The sequence below is a fragment of the Triticum dicoccoides genome, chromosome 2A, assembly GCF_002162155.2.
Source record: "Triticum dicoccoides isolate Atlit2015 ecotype Zavitan chromosome 2A, WEW_v2.0, whole genome shotgun sequence".
Classification (NCBI taxonomy): Eukaryota; Viridiplantae; Streptophyta; class Magnoliopsida; order Poales; family Poaceae; genus Triticum; species Triticum dicoccoides.
The window spans coordinates 154265690-154284797 of record NC_041382.1 but is presented as its reverse complement, the minus strand read 5'-3'; the positions used below and the strand labels follow the sequence as shown (position 1 = coordinate 154284797).

The 19108-nt window shown below is 42.7% G+C and overlaps 2 protein-coding genes across 2 annotated transcripts; one reads left to right on the top strand and one right to left on the bottom strand.

Annotated features, from left to right (window-relative positions):
- The first annotated feature begins 9010 nt into the window (after positions 1 to 9010).
- LOC119353953 (switch 2-like) lies at positions 9011 to 16060 on the top strand. Its single transcript, XM_037620655.1, has 8 exons — positions 9011 to 9408; positions 10001 to 10107; positions 10769 to 11687; positions 11763 to 12010; positions 13105 to 13231; positions 13323 to 13598; positions 14455 to 14689; positions 15257 to 16060. Exons 1-8 carry the CDS (start codon positions 9043 to 9045, stop codon positions 15580 to 15582), a joined length of 2604 nt encoding a protein of 867 aa, XP_037476552.1. The 5' UTR covers positions 9011 to 9042; the 3' UTR covers positions 15583 to 16060.
- Positions 16061 to 16901: 841 nt separating this feature from the next.
- LOC119359193 lies at positions 16902 to 17516 on the bottom strand. The gene has a single exon (XM_037625494.1). The coding sequence runs from the start codon at positions 17514 to 17516 to the stop codon at positions 16902 to 16904; it is 615 nt and encodes a 204-aa protein (XP_037481391.1).
- Positions 17517 to 19108: the final 1592 nt, after the last annotated feature.

Sequence of the window (19108 nt, the reverse complement as noted above, 5' to 3'; positions counted from 1 at the left end):
AAACAGCTACACCTAGAAGATATGACCGACATGCTAGGCCGGTCTCACAGCCTTGCTCAGCAGCTTGCGCAGCAATTCCCCCGCAAGGCTAACCTTTCTTGAACTGTCTTGGAAGTGGTCTCGGTTCATTATTATTTTGTTACGCTGCAATGGTGCCCAGTTTTTGTAATCTGCTTCTTCGTTGCGCTTTATGATCACTGGTGGCGAACTTCGATGCCCAATGGATGTAATATACCTTAAATCCTTTATTGTATAGTGTAGGTTTATTCTTAGTTACTATGTCATAATTTCTTTATTGTATAGAGTAGGTTTGTTCTTAATTCCTACTAGTTACTGCCATCATTCGCTATCTGAAAAAAAATCAGATGTAGTCGACCGGACCGAAACATTCGACTGTAACGGGCCAGGTTTTTAGCGGGCCACAATTGGACCGGCCTGCGTCTTTCTTGGGCCAGAATGATTGGGGCCTTCACACTTGCGCCAGGCCCAAACTTACACCGGCCTATATTTTAGTTGGGCCATTTATCGACCCGGCGCTTAGTTTGGCCCAGGTAGCGTTGGGCCATTAACAGTCTGAGTATTGTACTGGCCTGTTACGGCCGAGATGAAACCACGGGCCTTTAGCAGGCCAAAATGCATGTTGGGCCTCAATTTTCACTAGTCGTCGACGGGCCTTCAGCAGGCCGAAATGTAGACCGGGTCGTTTTGGGCCCAGTTAGCTCACGGGCTGTTACCAGGCCGAAACATATCTCGGGCCTTAGTTGGCCCATTGATATCATGGGCCTTTAAGAGGCCGAAATCTTAGCACAGGCATCAACGGGCCGAATTACGCGACAGGCCTTTAATAGGACCAAAGTCATGTTGGGCTTAACTGTTGCCACCTTTAGCACGGGCCGTTAGTGGGCCCGATGTCCCGTCGGACCATATATGGCCCATGGGCAGCACGGGCCATTCCTAGGCCAAAAGTCACACCGGGCTGAAATGGGCCCATGTCTACATCAGGTCTCTAACAGGCCGAAAGTCACTGGGCTGTAGTTGGGCCCAAATATTCAGCGAACAATTAACGGGCAAGATCTGGCTTCGGGCCGCAAATGGGCCCAAATATTGGGTGAACAATTAACGGGCCAGATCTGGCTTCGGGCTATAAATGGGCCCAAATATTGGGCGAACAATTAACGGGCCAGATCTGGCTTCGGGCCGTAAATGGGCCTTTATTAAGCAGTCCGTTATTGGGCTGGCCCACTAGTACCTGATTAAGTTCTATGGGCCTTTGACTGGGTCAGCCTTTTTAACCTATATGGGCCTCTGTTGGGCCCAGCCACGTGTCGACGTATCATAGGCATGTCTCCTCCAATGGACGGGTGACATCTGGCCCACTGACGAGCTGACAGGTGTTCCCTTCGGTCAATCGGAATTTTACACGTGGAAATTTCCCATTGGTCAGGGCTGTTAACGGGTTATCGGATCCAAAATCTGACCCGATAGCTTAACGGCGTTCCGTTACGGTGGATGCCACGTGTCGATCACCCTTGACGAAAGCACTTCTGTGACGCGCGATTTATCGTCATGGAAGTGGACACTCCCGTGATGATAATTTTGGTAATGTCATGGAACACTTCTACGACAGCACAGGTTTGACTATCTTGATTCTGTCATAAAATCGTCATGGATGTACATGCATGACAAAAAACGCGACCTACTGTGACAAACACGTATCATCACGGAAGTGTATTTTTTTTGTAGTGCAAGTATACTGAAACGATTCTGCATCTACTACTATTACTCCACACATCGACCGCTAGAGTATTAAGTTCATAAGAACAGAGTAATGCTTTAAGTAAGATGACATGATGTAGAGGGATAAACTCATGCAATATGATATAAACCCCATCTTTTTATCCTCGATGGCAACAATATAATACGTGTCGGTTCCCTTTCTATCACTGAGATCGAGCACCGCAAGATTGAACCTAAATCTAAGCACTTCTCCCATTGCACGAAAGATCAATCTAGTAGGCCAAACCAAACTGATAATTCGAAGAGACTTGCAAAGATAAACCAATCATATATAAAAGAATTCAGAGGAGAATCAAATATTGTTCATAGAGAATCTGGATCATAAACCCACAATTCATCGGATCTCGACAAACACACCGCAAAAGAAGATTACATCGAATAGATATCCAAGAAGATCGAGGAGAACTTTTTATTGAGATCCAAAGAGAGAGAAGAAGCCATCTAGCTAATAACTATGGACCCGAAGGTCTAAAGTAAACTACTCACACATCACCCGAGAGGCCATGGAGTTGATGTAGAGCCCTCTGTGATCAATGCCCCCTCCGGTGGAGCTCTAGAAAAGGCCCTGAGATGGGATCTCTTAGGTACAGAAGGTTGCGGCAGTGGAATTAGGTTTTCGTGGTGCTCCTGGATGTTTGGTGGGTACGTGGATATATATAGGAGGAAGAAGTATGTCGGTGGACCAACGAGGGGCCCACGAGGGTGGAGGGTGCGCCTAGGGGGGTAGGCGCGCCCCCCTGCCTCATGCCCTCCTCAATCGTTTCTTGATGCACACACCAAGTCTCCTGGATCACGTTTGTTGAGAAAATCACGTTCCCGAAGGTTTCATTCCGTTTGGACTCCGTTTGATATTCCTTTTCGTCGAAACCCTAAAATAGGCAAAAAAACAACAATTTGGGCTGGGCCTCCGGTTAGTAGGTTAGTCCCAAAAATGATATAAAAGTGTAAAATAAAGCCCATTAAGATCCAAAATAGATAATATAATAGCATGGAGCAATCAAAAATTATAGATACGTTGGAGACGTATCATCGGTCCGGGCCGCTTCATCCAACAATACCGCCGAATCAAAGTATGGCATGTTGGTAAGCAGTATGACTATTATCGCCCACAACTCTTTGTGTTCTACTTGTGCATATAACATCTATGCATAGACCTGGCTCTGATACCACTGTTGGGGAACACAGTAATTTCAAAAATTTCCTACGCACACGCAAGATCCATCTAGGTGATGCATAGCAACGAAAGGAGAGAGTGTTGTCCACGTACCCTCGTAGACCGTAAGCGGAAGTGTTATGACAACGCAGTTGATGTAGTCATACGTCTTCACGATCCGATCGATCCTAGCACCGAAGGTACGACACCTCCGCGATCTGCACACGTTCAGCTCAGTGTCTTTCCACGAACTCTAGATCAAGCTGAGTGTCGAGGGAGAGCTTTGTCAGCACGACGGCGTGATTACGGTGATGATGAAGTTATCGATGCAGGGCTTCGCCTAAGCTCTACAACAATGTGACCGAGGTGGAAATCTATGGAGGGAGGCACCGCACACGGCTAAACAATCAACTTGTGTGTCCTAGGATGCCCCCACCCCACGTATATAAAGGAGGGAGAGGGGAGGCCGGCCGACCTCTCTAGGCGCGCCAAAGGGGGAGGAGTCCTCCTCCTAGTAGGAGTAGGACTCGCCCTTTTTTAGTCCAACTAGGAATATAAGGAAGAGGGAGAAGGAGAAAGGAAAGGGGGGGGGGCACCCATTTCGGATTGGGATTGTGGGGGCGCGCCCCTCCTAGGCTGCCTTCTCTTCTCTTCCACTAAGGCCCATTAAGGCCCATATACTCCCTGGGGGGTTCCTGTAATCCCCGGTACTCCAGTAAATGCCCGAACTCACCCGGAACCATTCCGATGTCCAAACATAGCCTTCCAATATATCGATCTTTATGTCTCGACCATCCGAGACTCCTCGTCATGTCCGTGATCATATCCGGGACTCTGAACTACCTTCGGGACATCAAAACACATAAACTCGTAATACCGATCGTCATCGAACGTTAAGCGTGCGGACCCTACGGGTTTGAGAACTATGTAGACATGACCGAGACTCATCTCGGGTCAATAACCAATAGCGGAACCTGGATGCTCATATTTGTTCCTACATATTCTACGAAGATCTTTATCGGTCGAACTGCATAATAACATACGTTGTTCCCTTTGTCATCGGTATATTACTTGCCCGAGATTCGATCATCGGTATCTCAATACCTAGTTCAATCTCGTTACCGTCAAGTCTCTTTACTCGTTCCATAATGCAACATCCTGTAACTAACTCATTAGTCACATTGCTTGCAAGGCTTATAGTGATGTGTATTACCGAGAGGGCCCAGAGATACCTCTCCGATACACGGAGTGACAAATCCTAATCTCGATCTATGCCAACTCAACAAATACCATCGGAGACACCTGTAGAGAATCTTTATATTCAACCAGTTACGTTGTGATGTTTGATAGCACACTAAGTGTTCCTCTGATATTTGGAAGTTGCATAATCTCATAGTCATAGGAACATGTATAAGTTATGGAGAAAGCAATAGCAATAAACTAAACGATCAAAGTGCTAAGCTAACGGATGGGTCAAGTCAATCACATCATTCTCTAATGATGTGATCCGTTTCATCAAATGACAACTCTTTTGACCATGGCTAGGAAACTTAACCATCTTTGATTAACAATCTAGTCAAGTAGAGGCATACTAGTGACACTTTGTTTGTCTATGTATTCACACATGTACTAAGTTTCCAATTAATACAACTCTAGCATGAATAATAAACATTTATCATAATATAAGGAAATATAAATAACAACTTTATTATTGCCTCTAGGGCATATTTCCTTCATCTCCTAGATAGATCTTGCATGGTCGTAGGACTGTTTTTTGAAATACTACGTTCCCCAACAGCAATCACTTTGGCGTTATTAGCAGGCACAAGTGTAATTCGACCAGGCCGAGAAATCGATCCAGGAACTGCTACAACGGGCAATTTCTGTTGAAATGTAGAATAAAAAACCAATCGTAACATATCGTTGAAGATATATATATATATATATATATATATATATATATATATATATATATATGTATATATATATATATGTATATATATAGTTTATGAGCATTAACATAAAAGTAAGACTTTGTACCGGCGTTTTGTGCACACAAGTGATCTTGTTCAATGTGTGCATCATAGGCATAATTAATCTCATCCAAAATCCAGCGTTCATACGCTGTGCTATCTCTGTCAGATTATCAACAAAGTCTATGACATGCTTCAAGTCATTCCAATGAAATTTGGTATGCTTAGTAACATACAGATCGTTCACTATACATCCAACATATCTTGCTTAAAAGGTGGAAAGGTATTATTTATTCAAAACATGGCAGAAGAATATATAGTGCGCATAATTTGGTAAATAGAATTTGTTACTGCCTAGGAATGGAGTCAGAAATGAAACCACAATTGGTTGCTTAAATAGTGATCAATTAGTCAGAACAAATACCTCGATTTTGCTAAGTAATATGCCAACATGGAGAAAGTTGAAATGACACTAACCTCGATCATACTTTGATCGGCTAATGACGTTGGGGAAGTAAACATCCATGTTAATTAGACCAGGCTGTGGTGCACGCACTAGAATTTTATTACTAGCTTTCAGTTCATAACACTTAGACATTTTTCTCCAAAGATCTGCATCAAAATAGGAGTGACCATCTTTATCAAGTTTTGCGCTAATCGTCATTGTAAATCCATATTGCGTTGTCAATATGACACCCATGGAGTTATCAACAAAGTAAAGCCCAAGATTTCCTTCTACTCATGTTCTTGCAAAGCAAGGGATGTACTGCTTGAAATGAAAATTAAGATCATAAATTAGATATATTGAAATAACAGAGCAAGATGCAAATATGGGAGTAACTGATAGAACAGATCAATATATAGATGAAATCAAAGTACAAAAAATATATAATTAAAAATAGATAATGTAACAAAGGTTTGATGCAAATATGAGAGTTAACTTAATGAACAATACATCATATATTTGCCTAATATAGGGGGGGTCGACTTCGACATCTAGGCTGCACGTGGCATCATACCTTTTATCCAAACGTAGCAATAGAGGGTATATGTTCACAAATTTAGGCGATGCCGACTGTGGTAGGTTGAGATTGAACATACCGAGCGCTCCCTAAAGTCATCCGGAATGGTGAGATAGAACTTTTTTTCCGACTGGCCGCGACCACACTTGCCCGATTTGTGCTCACACTATGGACACATGAATGAAAACCCTTGAATCAGCTAGAAGAAAAATGAATCCACGACCATTTCCGCCGGTTGATTAACAGCGACAGACGGACTGCGATAAAAGAGATGAGTGAACATTTTGCTAAGTTGATTACCTTCTTCATGAGAAAAATCCCCGGGCCAATCCCGCAGAAAACCCCAATCGACCAGAGTCTAGAATGTCGGTGCAGATAGGTGGCGGAAAGCGGTAGGGGCGAAATCTCGTGCCGTTTGGAGCGCGACCTCCACCCGCCGACAACAACCGTCGAGCTTAGGGTGGCCGCCGCGATAGAAGTTGATGAGGTGCAGAGTTCCGGAGGAGTCCGCGGCGAGTGGGTGGGGACGAAGTGGGCGAGGGTTTTCTTTTTCCTTTTGCATGTGTGGGTGAACACACACGGTTCGCAGAGGCGACAGAGATGAATCGTGTGCGATAGTAAATCACCGAGATTGAAGGGGAATTCAAATTTCCTTTGTCCTTTGTCCATGAGTTTTTTCTACGGTGAACATAAACCCTGCAAATCACCGTGTTCAAATTTGGCACTTTTCTGGGTTCATTTATAATATTTAGGGGATTATGTGCATTTTCTAGGCATTAATGTAGATAATTCAAATTCAAACAATCAGTGCATGAAAAGGTGCACGGGAACAGTCTGGAAAACCATGATCGTGCTATTTAGTAAATTCTCATGCCTTTTACAAAGAATGGGCAGATATTTTATGGAAATGTGTGGCAATAGTCAACCACAAACACGTCATTTATTGGTTTTCAACTATAGAAAAATGAAATGCATGCTTAAAAAACATGACGGCTGGCATGATGCCATGGTATGGCCTCACCTTGCCCTGGTACAAATTTGAGAAGGTTTGGCTTATGTGCATGGATGTGCCTTCGTGCGTTCTAACGTCTATTTGTTCTAAGCATTTATCTAAATGACCACATGTAATTAAGTGAGAATGATTTTTTCATAGGTACTCAATATTGACTTGGTTGTGGATAAAGGACCTCCGTACTGTTTGATGTTGGGGATCATCTGCCTGTACACCAACTATCTAATGATATATTTTACCACTAACTACAATGACATGGTGTAAATGTCGATGCTTGAGCCTTTCATAGAATGGACTTGTGTTAAGTACATGTACTATGATTTTAACCTACAAAATGTGGAACATACAGAACCATTACTACTATGTGTTATTTAATTCTATGTGTGTTTTATAGTGAACCATTACTATTATATGTGTTATGGGCAAGCAAATTACTAAAGTTATTATGCTGGCTAAATATGCTAAGCGTCCGCTACAATGATGGTATATTTCGCACACATGTTTAGCCACAAATGTTAGGACCCGACAACGCGCGCGCGAAGGCGCGCTGTTGGTCTATAAGTCATATATACACAAGAAAATAACATCATCACATGATTGCCCTTAGGGCATATTTTCCAACAGGTGGGCACCATTGCATATTTTTCCCGAGTCGAGTCAAGTCCACCCGATGGGTCTGTTTATCCCAATTGAATCACCATGTGCAAACCCCGACAAGGGTGAATGCCACCCTAATGCTTATCTCTTTGGTTATTGCATTCATTCCTACTCCGACATCAATCACTTATCGGGCTTGGTGTTCCACGACATGACAACCATGACTCTGGTCCGTGTGCACTTGAAAGGCTTATGACAGGCACCATCATTTGGGAGGACGCCCACGACTCAAGCCTTACTTGTGCTCTGTGAGGATAAGCCATCTTCAAAAAGAGGGAGAATGTCACGCGTCCTATTGAAGTGTCTACCCCCGCGCTTGGCTACGACCTAGTATGTACCATGGGCCTTGTAAGTCATACGTTAGGGTTTTAACCCATTTACAAGAGAAAGCGACGCCTACTTAAGCGTTAGATGGAGGTAGTTGAGATGAGGAAGAACTTGTATCAGACCTAAATCCCATATCTTCATAGTTGAGTCATTATCTACATCTCAAATTTGTTGTTGCTATACTCCACAAAGTTAGGAACATAACACACACCAATGAATTTTATGTTTTTCCTTGTCTTTTTCAACTCATTTTTCTATGATAGAGATTTTTTGTGTGTTTTGTCTGTGTCGTAAGTAATTGAGTTTCAAATTCTCCCTGGAGTTCTATTTTGTAAACTTTAAATTGTTTCAAAATAATTCAAATAAATACTACACATTAAATGATGCTCTTATATACCCAACGCCAATGAGACCAACTAGGTCTCGGTGGAAGTCAATGTGATCAACTAGGTCTTGACGGAAAGTGTGGAGATCTCTATGTGTTGCAACGTCTCTTTGTTATGTGCGAAAATCTTGTATTCTACCACACATACGATGCCTTATATAACACTGGTATAAAGAAATTTCATGTCGATTCATCCGGTGTCTAGAAGTAGAAGTCGAACTGGTATATACGTTTACTTTTCCTATATAACCTATATGGATTTCTTGTATGTCGTATGAAAAGTTTTTTTCTTGATTGATGATGCTTCTACTAGGCGTACTGACCAATTCCTGTGTCTATGAATTTTTACTTATCATCTATAAAACTGTCCATCTAAATTTTCAAATCTACCTAATCAAATCATTATCTTCGTACCGAATTTGCACTCTACTCTAGTCTACTCTAGAGAGTTAGGAATATGACACACGCCAATAAATGTTATGTTTCCCTTTTGTTTTTTTCAACTCATTTTATTATGGTAGAGTTATTTCATATTTTTCGTTTTCCTTTGTGTGGTGTGCAAAGTTTCAAATTCTCCTTGCGAATTTACCTTGTAAACCTAATTTTTTTTATCAAATTATAGTTCAAATAAAATTTATATACGTTGTATAAAAGGTGTTTTGAAGTGGCAATTGACCAATTTCGCTCACCGGAAACCACCGCCGCCGCCGGTCGCCATGTCGCTCAACCGCCTCAAGGAAACACTCCTTCCCTGCTCCTCCTCCTCCGGGCAGAGCCAATCTCAACCCCGATCACCGTCGCCTCCTCGCCCACCGCGGAGGCCCCCCAAGACCTCCCTCTCGCAGCAGCTCCTCCGCCTCGAGGCCTCCTACTCCCTGCCCGCCCCGCCACCGTCCCCTCCCAAACCCCTGAGCCAGAAGGCAGCGGAGGATGCGGCCGAACAACCGACCTCCTCGTCGGAGGAGGACGTGGCCCCCCGCCTCCGGCGCCGTCCGGCCCCGCCACCAGCGGCTTCCTTTGAGCCCCGCGGGCCCTATGAGCCACTTGTCCTCTCGCCGCCCGGAGAGCACCCCGTCGTCCAGGTACCATCGTAATTGTGCTCTCCTCCCTCAATTTCTCGCTGATTACAATTCATGGCTCCTTCTTCATGGGGATTCACATGGCAAAGTAAAACCTAAATACACTCCGAAACCTAATATTGTTTAGACTTAGCAGGCTTTCAGCATTTCAAAGATTGTTCCTTACACTTTCAAAGACAAATCCAGATTTAACACAAAAATTTATAGGTTCAAACCAGACAAAGACTTGGGTGTTAATATTTGCTGCAAGTTTGCGGAACCCAAAGTTTGCTCATGCGCACTCCCATGTGCTGACCCAATTCTACCACCGACAAGGTTTCGTAGCGTAGTGTGTCTTTACATGATGAATGCTCACTGGACCTTCTATTAGGGATTCGCTTCTCTTCGATTCTACCCACGGCATATGCCTTTTGTATCTTTGGCTATTGCCAATCGATGCATTGTTGCCTGCTTAAATTTTTTTATAAAACAGACCGCGAGTGTTCATCCATTATTTGTGTGATCCACATTGTCAGAAATGTATTTTCTTCTGGTAGATATTTTAGTTACTATCATTAGTTTCGTATTACTGTAATTTTATTTTTTGTGGTTGTAGGTGCCCCCATCAATTAATTGCAGGCTACTTGCGCATCAGAGGGATGGTGTGAGATTCTTATACAATCTGTATAGAAACAACCATGGTGGCGTGCTTGGAGATGATATGTAAGACTTGACAGTTGTTGTGTTACTATATTATAAGAATGCTCTTAGATTTTTGTGGCTGAACTGAAATTAACTGTACAGTATCCACAATCACATATTCACATCTAAAACATTGTATATGGAAGCAAAACAATAGATTGGAAATTTCCATCTCATTTTCCTTAACTGTAGATAATACTAGGTTCAGAACTGGATATAATGAGAATTGTCAAGTCCTTTTCATTAACTGCAGATAATATCAGATTAGCAACTGGTTGGATATGAGGTAGACTTTGCACAAAATATGATGGATGTGGAGTCATGTGTAACGCCCGACTTCCTTTTAATCATTCTCTTTCTTATGCTTTTCATCATCCATGTTCTTAATTTCCAGAGTTCAACGTATCAATATATTTCAAAGTATCAAAGTAACATTAAATGAAACCCTAACATGCAAAAGGGTTTCTGGCGCTAGGATCATACAGGAACCTTTTGGACACCTGTTAAAGAAATGCAGCTTAGCTTATACTGTAGATTGGTTATCATCCACATGATTTTCTTAGGCATTTATGTTATCAATGTAGTTGTAGTGAATTCTGTACTTCATACATTCAATGGGCACACCCAAATTTTGACATATATTCGTTCAGATTTATTAATACTTTCTCTTATTATATTTTAGGGGATTGGGAAAGACTATTCAAACAATAGCATTTTTATCCTCTGTTATTGGAAAAGATAATAATCAGGGTGAGAAATCAACAGACAAAGGAAAGAAGTCCAGTCCTGTACTCATCCTCTGTCCCACTTCAGTAATTCGGAATTGGGAAAATGAATTTTCTGAGTGGGCAAATTTTTCTGTTGCTGTCTATCATGGTCCAAATCGTGACTTAGTTCTTGAAAAAATTGAAGGTCAAGGACTAGAGGTGCTAATTACCAGTTTTGATACTTTTAGGACTCGTGACAAGGTTTTATGTGACATCTCATGGGAACTAGTGGTGGTTGATGAGGCACACCGTCTCAAGAATGAAAAATCGAAGTTATATACAGCCTGCTTGGGAATTACTACACGAAAACGCTTTGGTCTCACAGGAACCATAATGCAGAACAAGATAATGGAATTATTTAATGTGTTTGACTGGGTTGTACCTGGTTGTTTGGGGGATCGAGAACACTTTAGAGAATATTATGACGAGCCCTTAAAACATGGCCAGAGATTAAGCGCTCCTGAGAGATTTGTTCAAGTTGCTGATAAGCGCAAGAAGCACCTTGTCTCTGTTCTAAAGAAATTCCTGTTGAGAAGAACAAAAGAGGAGACTATTGGGCATCTCATGCTTGGGAAGGAAGATAATATTGTTTTCTGCAGAATGAGTGATGTTCAAAAACGTGTTTATAGAAGAATGCTGCAACAGCCTGACATACAAATCCTTGTAAATAAGGATCTCCCCTGTAGCTGCGGAAGTCCTCTGACTCAGGTTGAGTGTTGCAAGAAAATTGAACCACGTGGCATTATCTGGTCCTATCTCCACAGAGAGAATCTGGATGGCTGTCCTCTATGCCCCTTCTGCCTTGTTCTTCCTTGCCTTGTCAAGCTTCAGCAGGTTGTTTTTGATTCTTGTAATACCTTGGACAGTTTCAATTTTGAAGTTCTTGTAACTTAGTTTCCCTTCATGTAGATTAGTAACCATCTGGAATTGATAAAGCCCAATCCAAGGGATGAGATTGAGAAGCAGAAGAAGGACGCTGAGCTTGCGGCTGCTGTCTTTGATACGGATATTGAATTAGTTGGCGGTAGTGCTAAAAGTGAGAATTTCATGGGTCTCAGTGACTCAGAACACTGTGGAAAGATGCGTGCACTGGAAAGACTTCTGTCTTTGTGGACCCTACAGGGTGACAAGATTCTTCTTTTCAGCTATTCTGTCAGGTGATTGTTTGTTTGTGTGCTATTGATTACTCACTAAAAGACTTGATATATTTCCATTTACCTTAGCTACCCAGTGAGGTATATATATCTAGATCCAATCGCCGTTTTGCAGTTACCCTGTTTTATGGCACAAATTAGTGTTATTTATTTCCTCAGTTAGAACCAAGAGATGTTTCCCAACTGTATTAGCAAATTAGTTATATCAACAGTAAAAAACATCTTTATATTGGCTTTACAACCAATCAAGTTTGTCATATTTCAAGGAAAGCAAAAAGGCCATACTGCCTCCATATCATAATAAGTGATGTTTTGGACATGCTTTCAGTCAAATTTCCAAAATTTAGACTATGAACATCATTTTTAATTATTTGGATTGGAAATTTGAAGATAAAGATTTGTCTCAAAAAGTATTTTTAGAGTCTTATAATTATCTTGGGTTCCATAGATATATTACAATAGAAATAAGTGGTCAAAGTTATACCATGAAAACTGTTTTGATGTCCAAAACGTCACTTATCTGTGATATGGAGGGAGTATTTCATAACTAAGAACTCTTGGTTTTGAACAATAATTTGACGATGGATCACGAATGCATGAAACTATCTTACTTCTATTAAAGTAAGATCTCTTCCCTTTTCTTCGATCGATAGTCATTTGTAATTATTTGTATTTTTGCCACTAAGTAGGCACGCTGTTGTAGCCCAGAATACCCCCATGGTCCCATTTGTTAAAGTGCTGCTATTTATGCCAAAATGATCCCAGGCGGAGTATTTTATTAATCTTTATTGTAACTTCAGCGATGATGATAAGATGTTGACGAATTAAAACTTTTGTAACTTGTCAATTTTTACCACCCGACCCTTATATAAGCACTGATCCGAAACAGAGCCTATTTTGGACTATAAAAAGGTTCAAACAAACCCTAGCCTATATTATGGTAACTTATTTGTGTAGTCATCTTCTTTGCACTTTTTAGCGTTGCGTTTATTTCTGGAAAGTTTTCTTTTTTAGATATTTGTACTTTAGATATGCCACTTTTAACATCATTTGTGTGTGACTAATTGTTTTATTTCACGTATAAACTTTACAAATAGAATGCTCGACATACTAGAGAAGTTTCTTATAAGGAAGGGTTACTGCTTTTCTCGCTTGGACGGGTCAACACCCATGAATGCACGCCAATCGCTAGTTGACGAATTCAACAAAAGCCCTAGCAAACAGGTAAATTTATGTTGATTTGTATTTGTATTTCACAGTCTATTCTGTGTTTAGAAAGCTCTGTGAATTTATTGTGCGAAACACTTTTTTGCAGGTTTTTCTTATATCTACCCGGGCAGGCAATTTAGGCGTTAACCTTGTCAGTGCTAACCGTGTGGTGATTTTTGATCCAAGTTGGAATCCTGCACAAGACTTGCAAGCACAGGACAGATCGTTCCGATTTGGACAGAAACGGCATGTCACAGTATTTCGCCTACTTGGAGCTGGATCCCTAGAAGAACTCATTTATTCTCGACAAATATATAAACAACAGCTTTCCAACATTGCAGTCTCAGGGAAAATAGAAAAGCGATACTTTGATGGTGTGCAGGTATTGCCACATTTGCTTCAGAACTTTAATAAGATTAGGTGGAGAATCTGATGTACTTTACTTGAGGTATTTACAGTTGTGGACAAGTTAAGCTCAAAAGGTGATGGGGACGAGGTTTATTTGGCCCATTATCTTAGAAAATGGTAATCAAGAACTGGAATCCTAATATTTGGAAGAATGCAGCAAGTTTTAAACATAAGAACCAAAATGATGTTCCTTTCCTATCCCACTATAATTTTTATTTTCTCCTAATCACCTGATGCACTTGGTTCTTTTAAAAAATTGCACGCTTCTCATTTCATGGCTGTGTTTTATCTTTTGGGCTGAATATTCAATTATTACTTAAAGGGTGACCATATTATGTTCAGAAACATGTTTTTTACACTTGAGAAATGTGTTGGTTGAAAGCATTTGATAATTAAACATAGTTTGATATCAACATTTTGAATTTACTCAAATCAACAATGAGTCCCTCCCTCCCTTCCTAATGCAGGGTACTCAAATGTAAGAATTCACAAGTCTACGGAAAGTACCTGGTTGTATTGGCATTGTTACATAGAAGTTTATATCTTTACTAGTCTACGGATAGCTTCATTAGTATTTATGGTTAGATGGCATTATATAAGGAACAAAACAGGTGAACTTCACATTATTGCACAGATTGGTATTTATTTGCTTAATTTCAACTTGAGCTGTTAGTTTGGATGTTGTAAGTATAAGAATTTGTTGCACTTATAAGCACACTTCAGTTTTTGGCTTTTTGGTAATCTCTTTAACAACACCACATCAGTCACTATGTACCAGGGCTCTGTCTAGTTTCGAACATTGGTTAATTTGGTTAACTTGTTTGTTTCAGGATGACAAGAAATTTCAGGGTGAGCTCTTTGGGATCTGTAATCTGTTCCGTGACTTGTCTGATAAGCTTTTTACTAGTGAGATTATTGAGATGCACGGAGAGGATGAGAAAGCTAAAACATCTGAAGAAACAGGGATAAGAGAAATAGTTGACACTGATTTATTTGGTACACAAGGGCAAATGAAATCTTCCACAGCAGCAATAGGTGATGAAAATCAGGCATTGGCTGATTATGGTATGTTCTGTCAGTATCTTGATTGAAACCGCTTTATTTGCTGTGTTGTAACATGATGTATGAAAGCTTCAGATGGAGAAATGACTAAGTAGTTGATGTTACTCCTGCTGCGGGAAAAACAATTTGATATTGGAAACTAGGAATTGAACATTTAATTTCCATGTCATCTCTTCATTCAAATACCTGCTCTAGTCATTTTGAGTAGTGTGTATTGGTGCCCAGCCTCTTTCATTCACATAATCAGAAAGATATTTCATCCCATGTCCCGACACAAAGCTTTAATATTGGTGAAATGTTTTATTTTACAAGGTCGCACTACAAAATCCATTTTCTTGAGTCGATGTTTACACTTCATTAGCCTCACGAGCTGTGTTTGGGTCCTATATTTCCACTCTTCAGTTTTTGATGTAGAGAATATGCTCTAGTTTTTCTGCCATAGTTGCATCTTCATTATTCATTCCAGAATGATATTAGTATGTCAACTTATTGCGAACGAAATGTTGCGTGCCTGCTAAGCTGGTTTATGAAACCGAGCACTTACTGATACAGTTTGTTCCTTGTAAACAGGAGTTGTGTATGCTCACCGGAACGAGGACGTCGTAAACACGAGGACACACGACGACGACAACAACGAAAGAAACGACGGCGCGACAGAAGAATGTGTCGAGCGCATCTCGGAGGACCTGCATAGTAAGAAGCAAATAAAGCCCACGGCGGACAGGGCGAAACTTCGCTCGGTGGAGGAACAGAAACGGAAGGAGTTCAGCCGTATCGCGGCCTGTGTGGGTATGAATGACCTTGAGTTCAGCAAGTGGCTGCTATTGGTCTCTCCTCTGCAGCGGCAGCGGGTACTGGACGATCATAGGAAGAAAAGAAGTATCACCAAAACCTAAATGACGCAGGGCTTCTTCAGAGTTTTTTTTAACCTTCATATTTTTTGTAAGACCTTGAGAGTGGAGTGGTGCCGAGCTTTCACATATGCTTTGTCTGTTTGAGACATCTCCATGTTTCTCTGTTTGAGAAGTGATGAAAATCCATTAACATCAGGCGAGATTAAAGTTGGCTCTAAGCTTGTGTGACCATAAACATGACGCCCAAATCAAATCGGTGCTCCAGGGAACAGCAATGAAGCCGCAACAGCGCTTGCTTAAGAGGAGGAACTCTTGCCTACCAAAACTTTGACATCAGTTGGACCATAACATCAGATCATCCGCACAACGATGCGGAGTATTGTGTGGTTCGACGGCTCAGTGATTTGTTCTATTTTTGCACGAGCAGGTGCTTCTATTGTAGTCCTCCCTGTTCAGATGTTTTTTCTCTCATGTCTTTCGAAACTATTCCCTCTGTCCCAAATTACTTCTGCAGATAGATGAATCTAAATTATCAAAAAAATAAAAAAAAATCTTGTTCACTCCTTTCATCACTTTTACTTAGGTCCAGTTCTTTTCAGCTTACGGAGGGACTTAGTTTAGAATTTCAGGTCAAACCCAAAAGAACTGGTTTTCTAAGCAGGGCTTAACTTCAAAAGCCGCCGCTCGCCCTATGTAGTTGGAAGCAGACGGAGTCAACTTTCGACGTAACCCGGTAGTGCTAGGTAAAATGGGACTTCTACCTTCAGTAGGAAGTTTTTTTGAAAACGACCTTCAGTAGGAAGTGGAAAAACTGGAAATAGTAAAAAAAAAAAACCATAGCATTGCTGTGTCATACAAAAAGTACAAGGATTCAAAGGTAGGAATCCACAAAAAAAATCATATGCAGTTTCAATCCTAGAAATTCTTTTGCATGATGATCCAGTCATACTCCCTCTGTAAACTAATATAAGAGTGTTTAGATAACTACTTTAGTTATCTAAACACTTTTATATTAGTTTACAGAGGGAGTACAAACCAAGCAATCCAGATAGGATAATTTCATAACGATTTTAATCCTTATAAATGGCACATCTTATATGAAGATCTTTTGAATAAACAAGGACCCTTAGACACAGCGAAATGACTAGTTGGATACATAGCATTTTACCATCCACTATCTGAAAATCAAATGAGCATTGTTGTTTGTGAAGCCAGAAACGGAGTGAAGATAGAACTATGACGACATTGAAATGAACTGAAACCGGGAACATCGAAATGCATCATATTTTATTTTGCGTTCCCTAACGAGCTCGGCGATCACTTGGTGAAGTGCAATGAGAATATGAAATAAGCACTACTGCCTAGACCGGGATCCCGCCGCCAAGCTGCGTTTCAAAGAAGTCGATGGCGTCCCCGTCTTGCAGCTTGAAATACGCCGGCGTGCGCGCGCCGCGCAGCCGAACGTTTTCGAACCAGAAGGAGCCGGTGCCTCTGACGACGTCCCCCGCCTCGTCGTAGTACGCATCCATGACGATCTGCAGCTCGGCGTTCATCCTGATGGTGCGGCGGACCAGGCGCTGCTCCTGGTCCACCACCTTGAGCGTGACGAACCGGAGATCCGCCGCCAACGGCGACGCCATGTTCCGCTCAGCTTTCGGGAGCGCGCTTGTCCCGCCGCCGCCCAGCAGCTCGGTGAAGAAGTCCACCTCGTCGCCGTCCTCCATCTGGAGCTCCGCAGGCGTCTGCCATCCGCGGAGCCGGCCGCCGTCGTAGAGGAACCGCCCCGTGCCGGGCTGGACCGCCGGCACGCTGGCGTAGTAGAAGTCCATGAGGCTCTGCAGCTGCTCGGTCCGACGCATGGTGCGGTAGACGGTGTGGCCGTCGGTGTTCCGCACCTTGAGCGTCACGTGCACGCCGGGCTTGATCACCGGCTTCCGGTCCTCCCCCTCCTCGCCGTCCACGTCCTGCCTCGACATGCCTACGGTGGATCGAGCGATGTGCTTGTGTTGGCTTCTGCTTTGGTTTGGCCTGGAGGCGATCTGCGCGCTGCTTATAAAATGGCAATGGTTTAATTAACCCGGGAATTCGTATCGGCGCTGGACCTTTCGATTGCCGCACCACAGTAACTCCATGCGGGGATCTTGAACGATCAAACTCTGCGCAGGGATCGAAGCGACCAGGCATTTGTTCTTTTCCAACTACTACTACACTACCGAGTAAATGGCATAAAATCACCACTTTGAGGTTTAGATTTGCGAAAAACGCTAGGATACAGTTTCTTTGCAAAAAACACTATATCTTGTGTAATTGTTTTGCAAAAATCACTGATCATGGATTTGGCTCGGTTAAGTGCGTTTATGATAGATGGGGCTTTTTTTTCTGATGTGGCATAGCGTTTTGCCAAAAAGAGCCCTAGATGGGTCAAAAAGCAAAAACACCCCCAACATCCTTTCCTCGTACCGCCCAGGCCCTTCCCCCGTCTCCCTGGACAAACCGTTCGTCAGCCTTGCTCCCGCAGCGTTCTTCAAACTCGGTGGCGTCGGTCACCACCACGCACCCGCCGCTGCCGCCGGTCGACTGCGCACGCCATGCCGGCCTCGAGACTAGGCGGGTAAGGGCCCACCTCGAGCCAGCCCCGGCGCTCCCCGCTCCATTCCACCACGGTGGTGGTGCCCTCGATGCACCACATGCGGCCGTGCACCACCACGTGAGCCGCCGACGCTGGTGCGCGCACATGCTCCAGGCGCCGCCACCTTCGGCGAGGGATGCCGCGCAGTCGCCACGATTTGGCCCCCACCGTCGCCACCTCGTCCGGATCCGGCGAGGGATGCCGCGCCGCCGCCCCGATTTGACCTCCCGCACGAGTAGATGCCCAGCGTGGGCTGCCGGATCCCGTGCCGCGGCCCCGATTTGGCCTCCAGCGCGAGGAGCCGCCCAACGTTGGCTGCCGGATCCGGCGAGGGGTGCCGCCCCCTCCCCCCGATTTGGCCTCCTGCGCAAGGAGGAGCCCGGCGCCGGCTGCGTTGACCGCCCCAACCTGTGGCGAGGGTGCACATGGGCTGATAACATTTTTTTCTTTTTGATTTAGGGGTGTCTATGTAAAATGTATGGATTAGTTTGTAAAATTATATTAAAATTGACGTGTCGCGAAATGTTATGCCACATAGGCGAAAAAGGCCTCATCTATCATAAACACGCTTAACCAAGCCAAATCCGCCTATCAGTGATTTTTTCAAAACAATTACGCAAGATGTGGTGTTTTCTGCAGAGAAACTGTATCCTAGTGTTTTTCGCAAACCTAACCCTTAAAGTGGTGGTTTTATGCAATTTACTCTATACTACTCAAAGAAGAGGTTAAATGAAAGCGCTGTTGAAAAAAGACGTACATACTGTCAGAACAAATTATACTTCCCCCTATCCTTTCTTTTCTACCAAGCTTTTAACTTTTTTGATTAAAACTGGAAAGTGGTTCTAGTTGGAAGCTAAAAAAAGTGGCTCTTGTTGGAAGCTAAAAAAGTGGCTCTTGTTGGAGATTTTGAAAATGGTTCTTTCGATGTTTTTTTTGACT

Coding starts and splice junctions, on each gene's coding strand:
- LOC119353953 (XM_037620655.1), top strand. CDS start 9,043: ATGTCGCTCAACCGCCTCAAGGAAACACTCCTTCCCTGCTCCTCCTCC. Junction 9,409..10,000: donor GAGAGCACCCCGTCGTCCAG/GTACCATCGTAA, acceptor TTGTGGTTGTAG/GTGCCCCCATCAATTAATTG. Junction 12,011..13,104: donor CTTTTCAGCTATTCTGTCAG/GTGATTGTTTGT, acceptor CTTTACAAATAG/AATGCTCGACATACTAGAGA.
- LOC119359193 (XM_037625494.1), bottom strand. CDS start 17,516: ATGTCGAGGCAGGACGTGGACGGCGAGGAGGGGGAGGACCGGAAGCCG.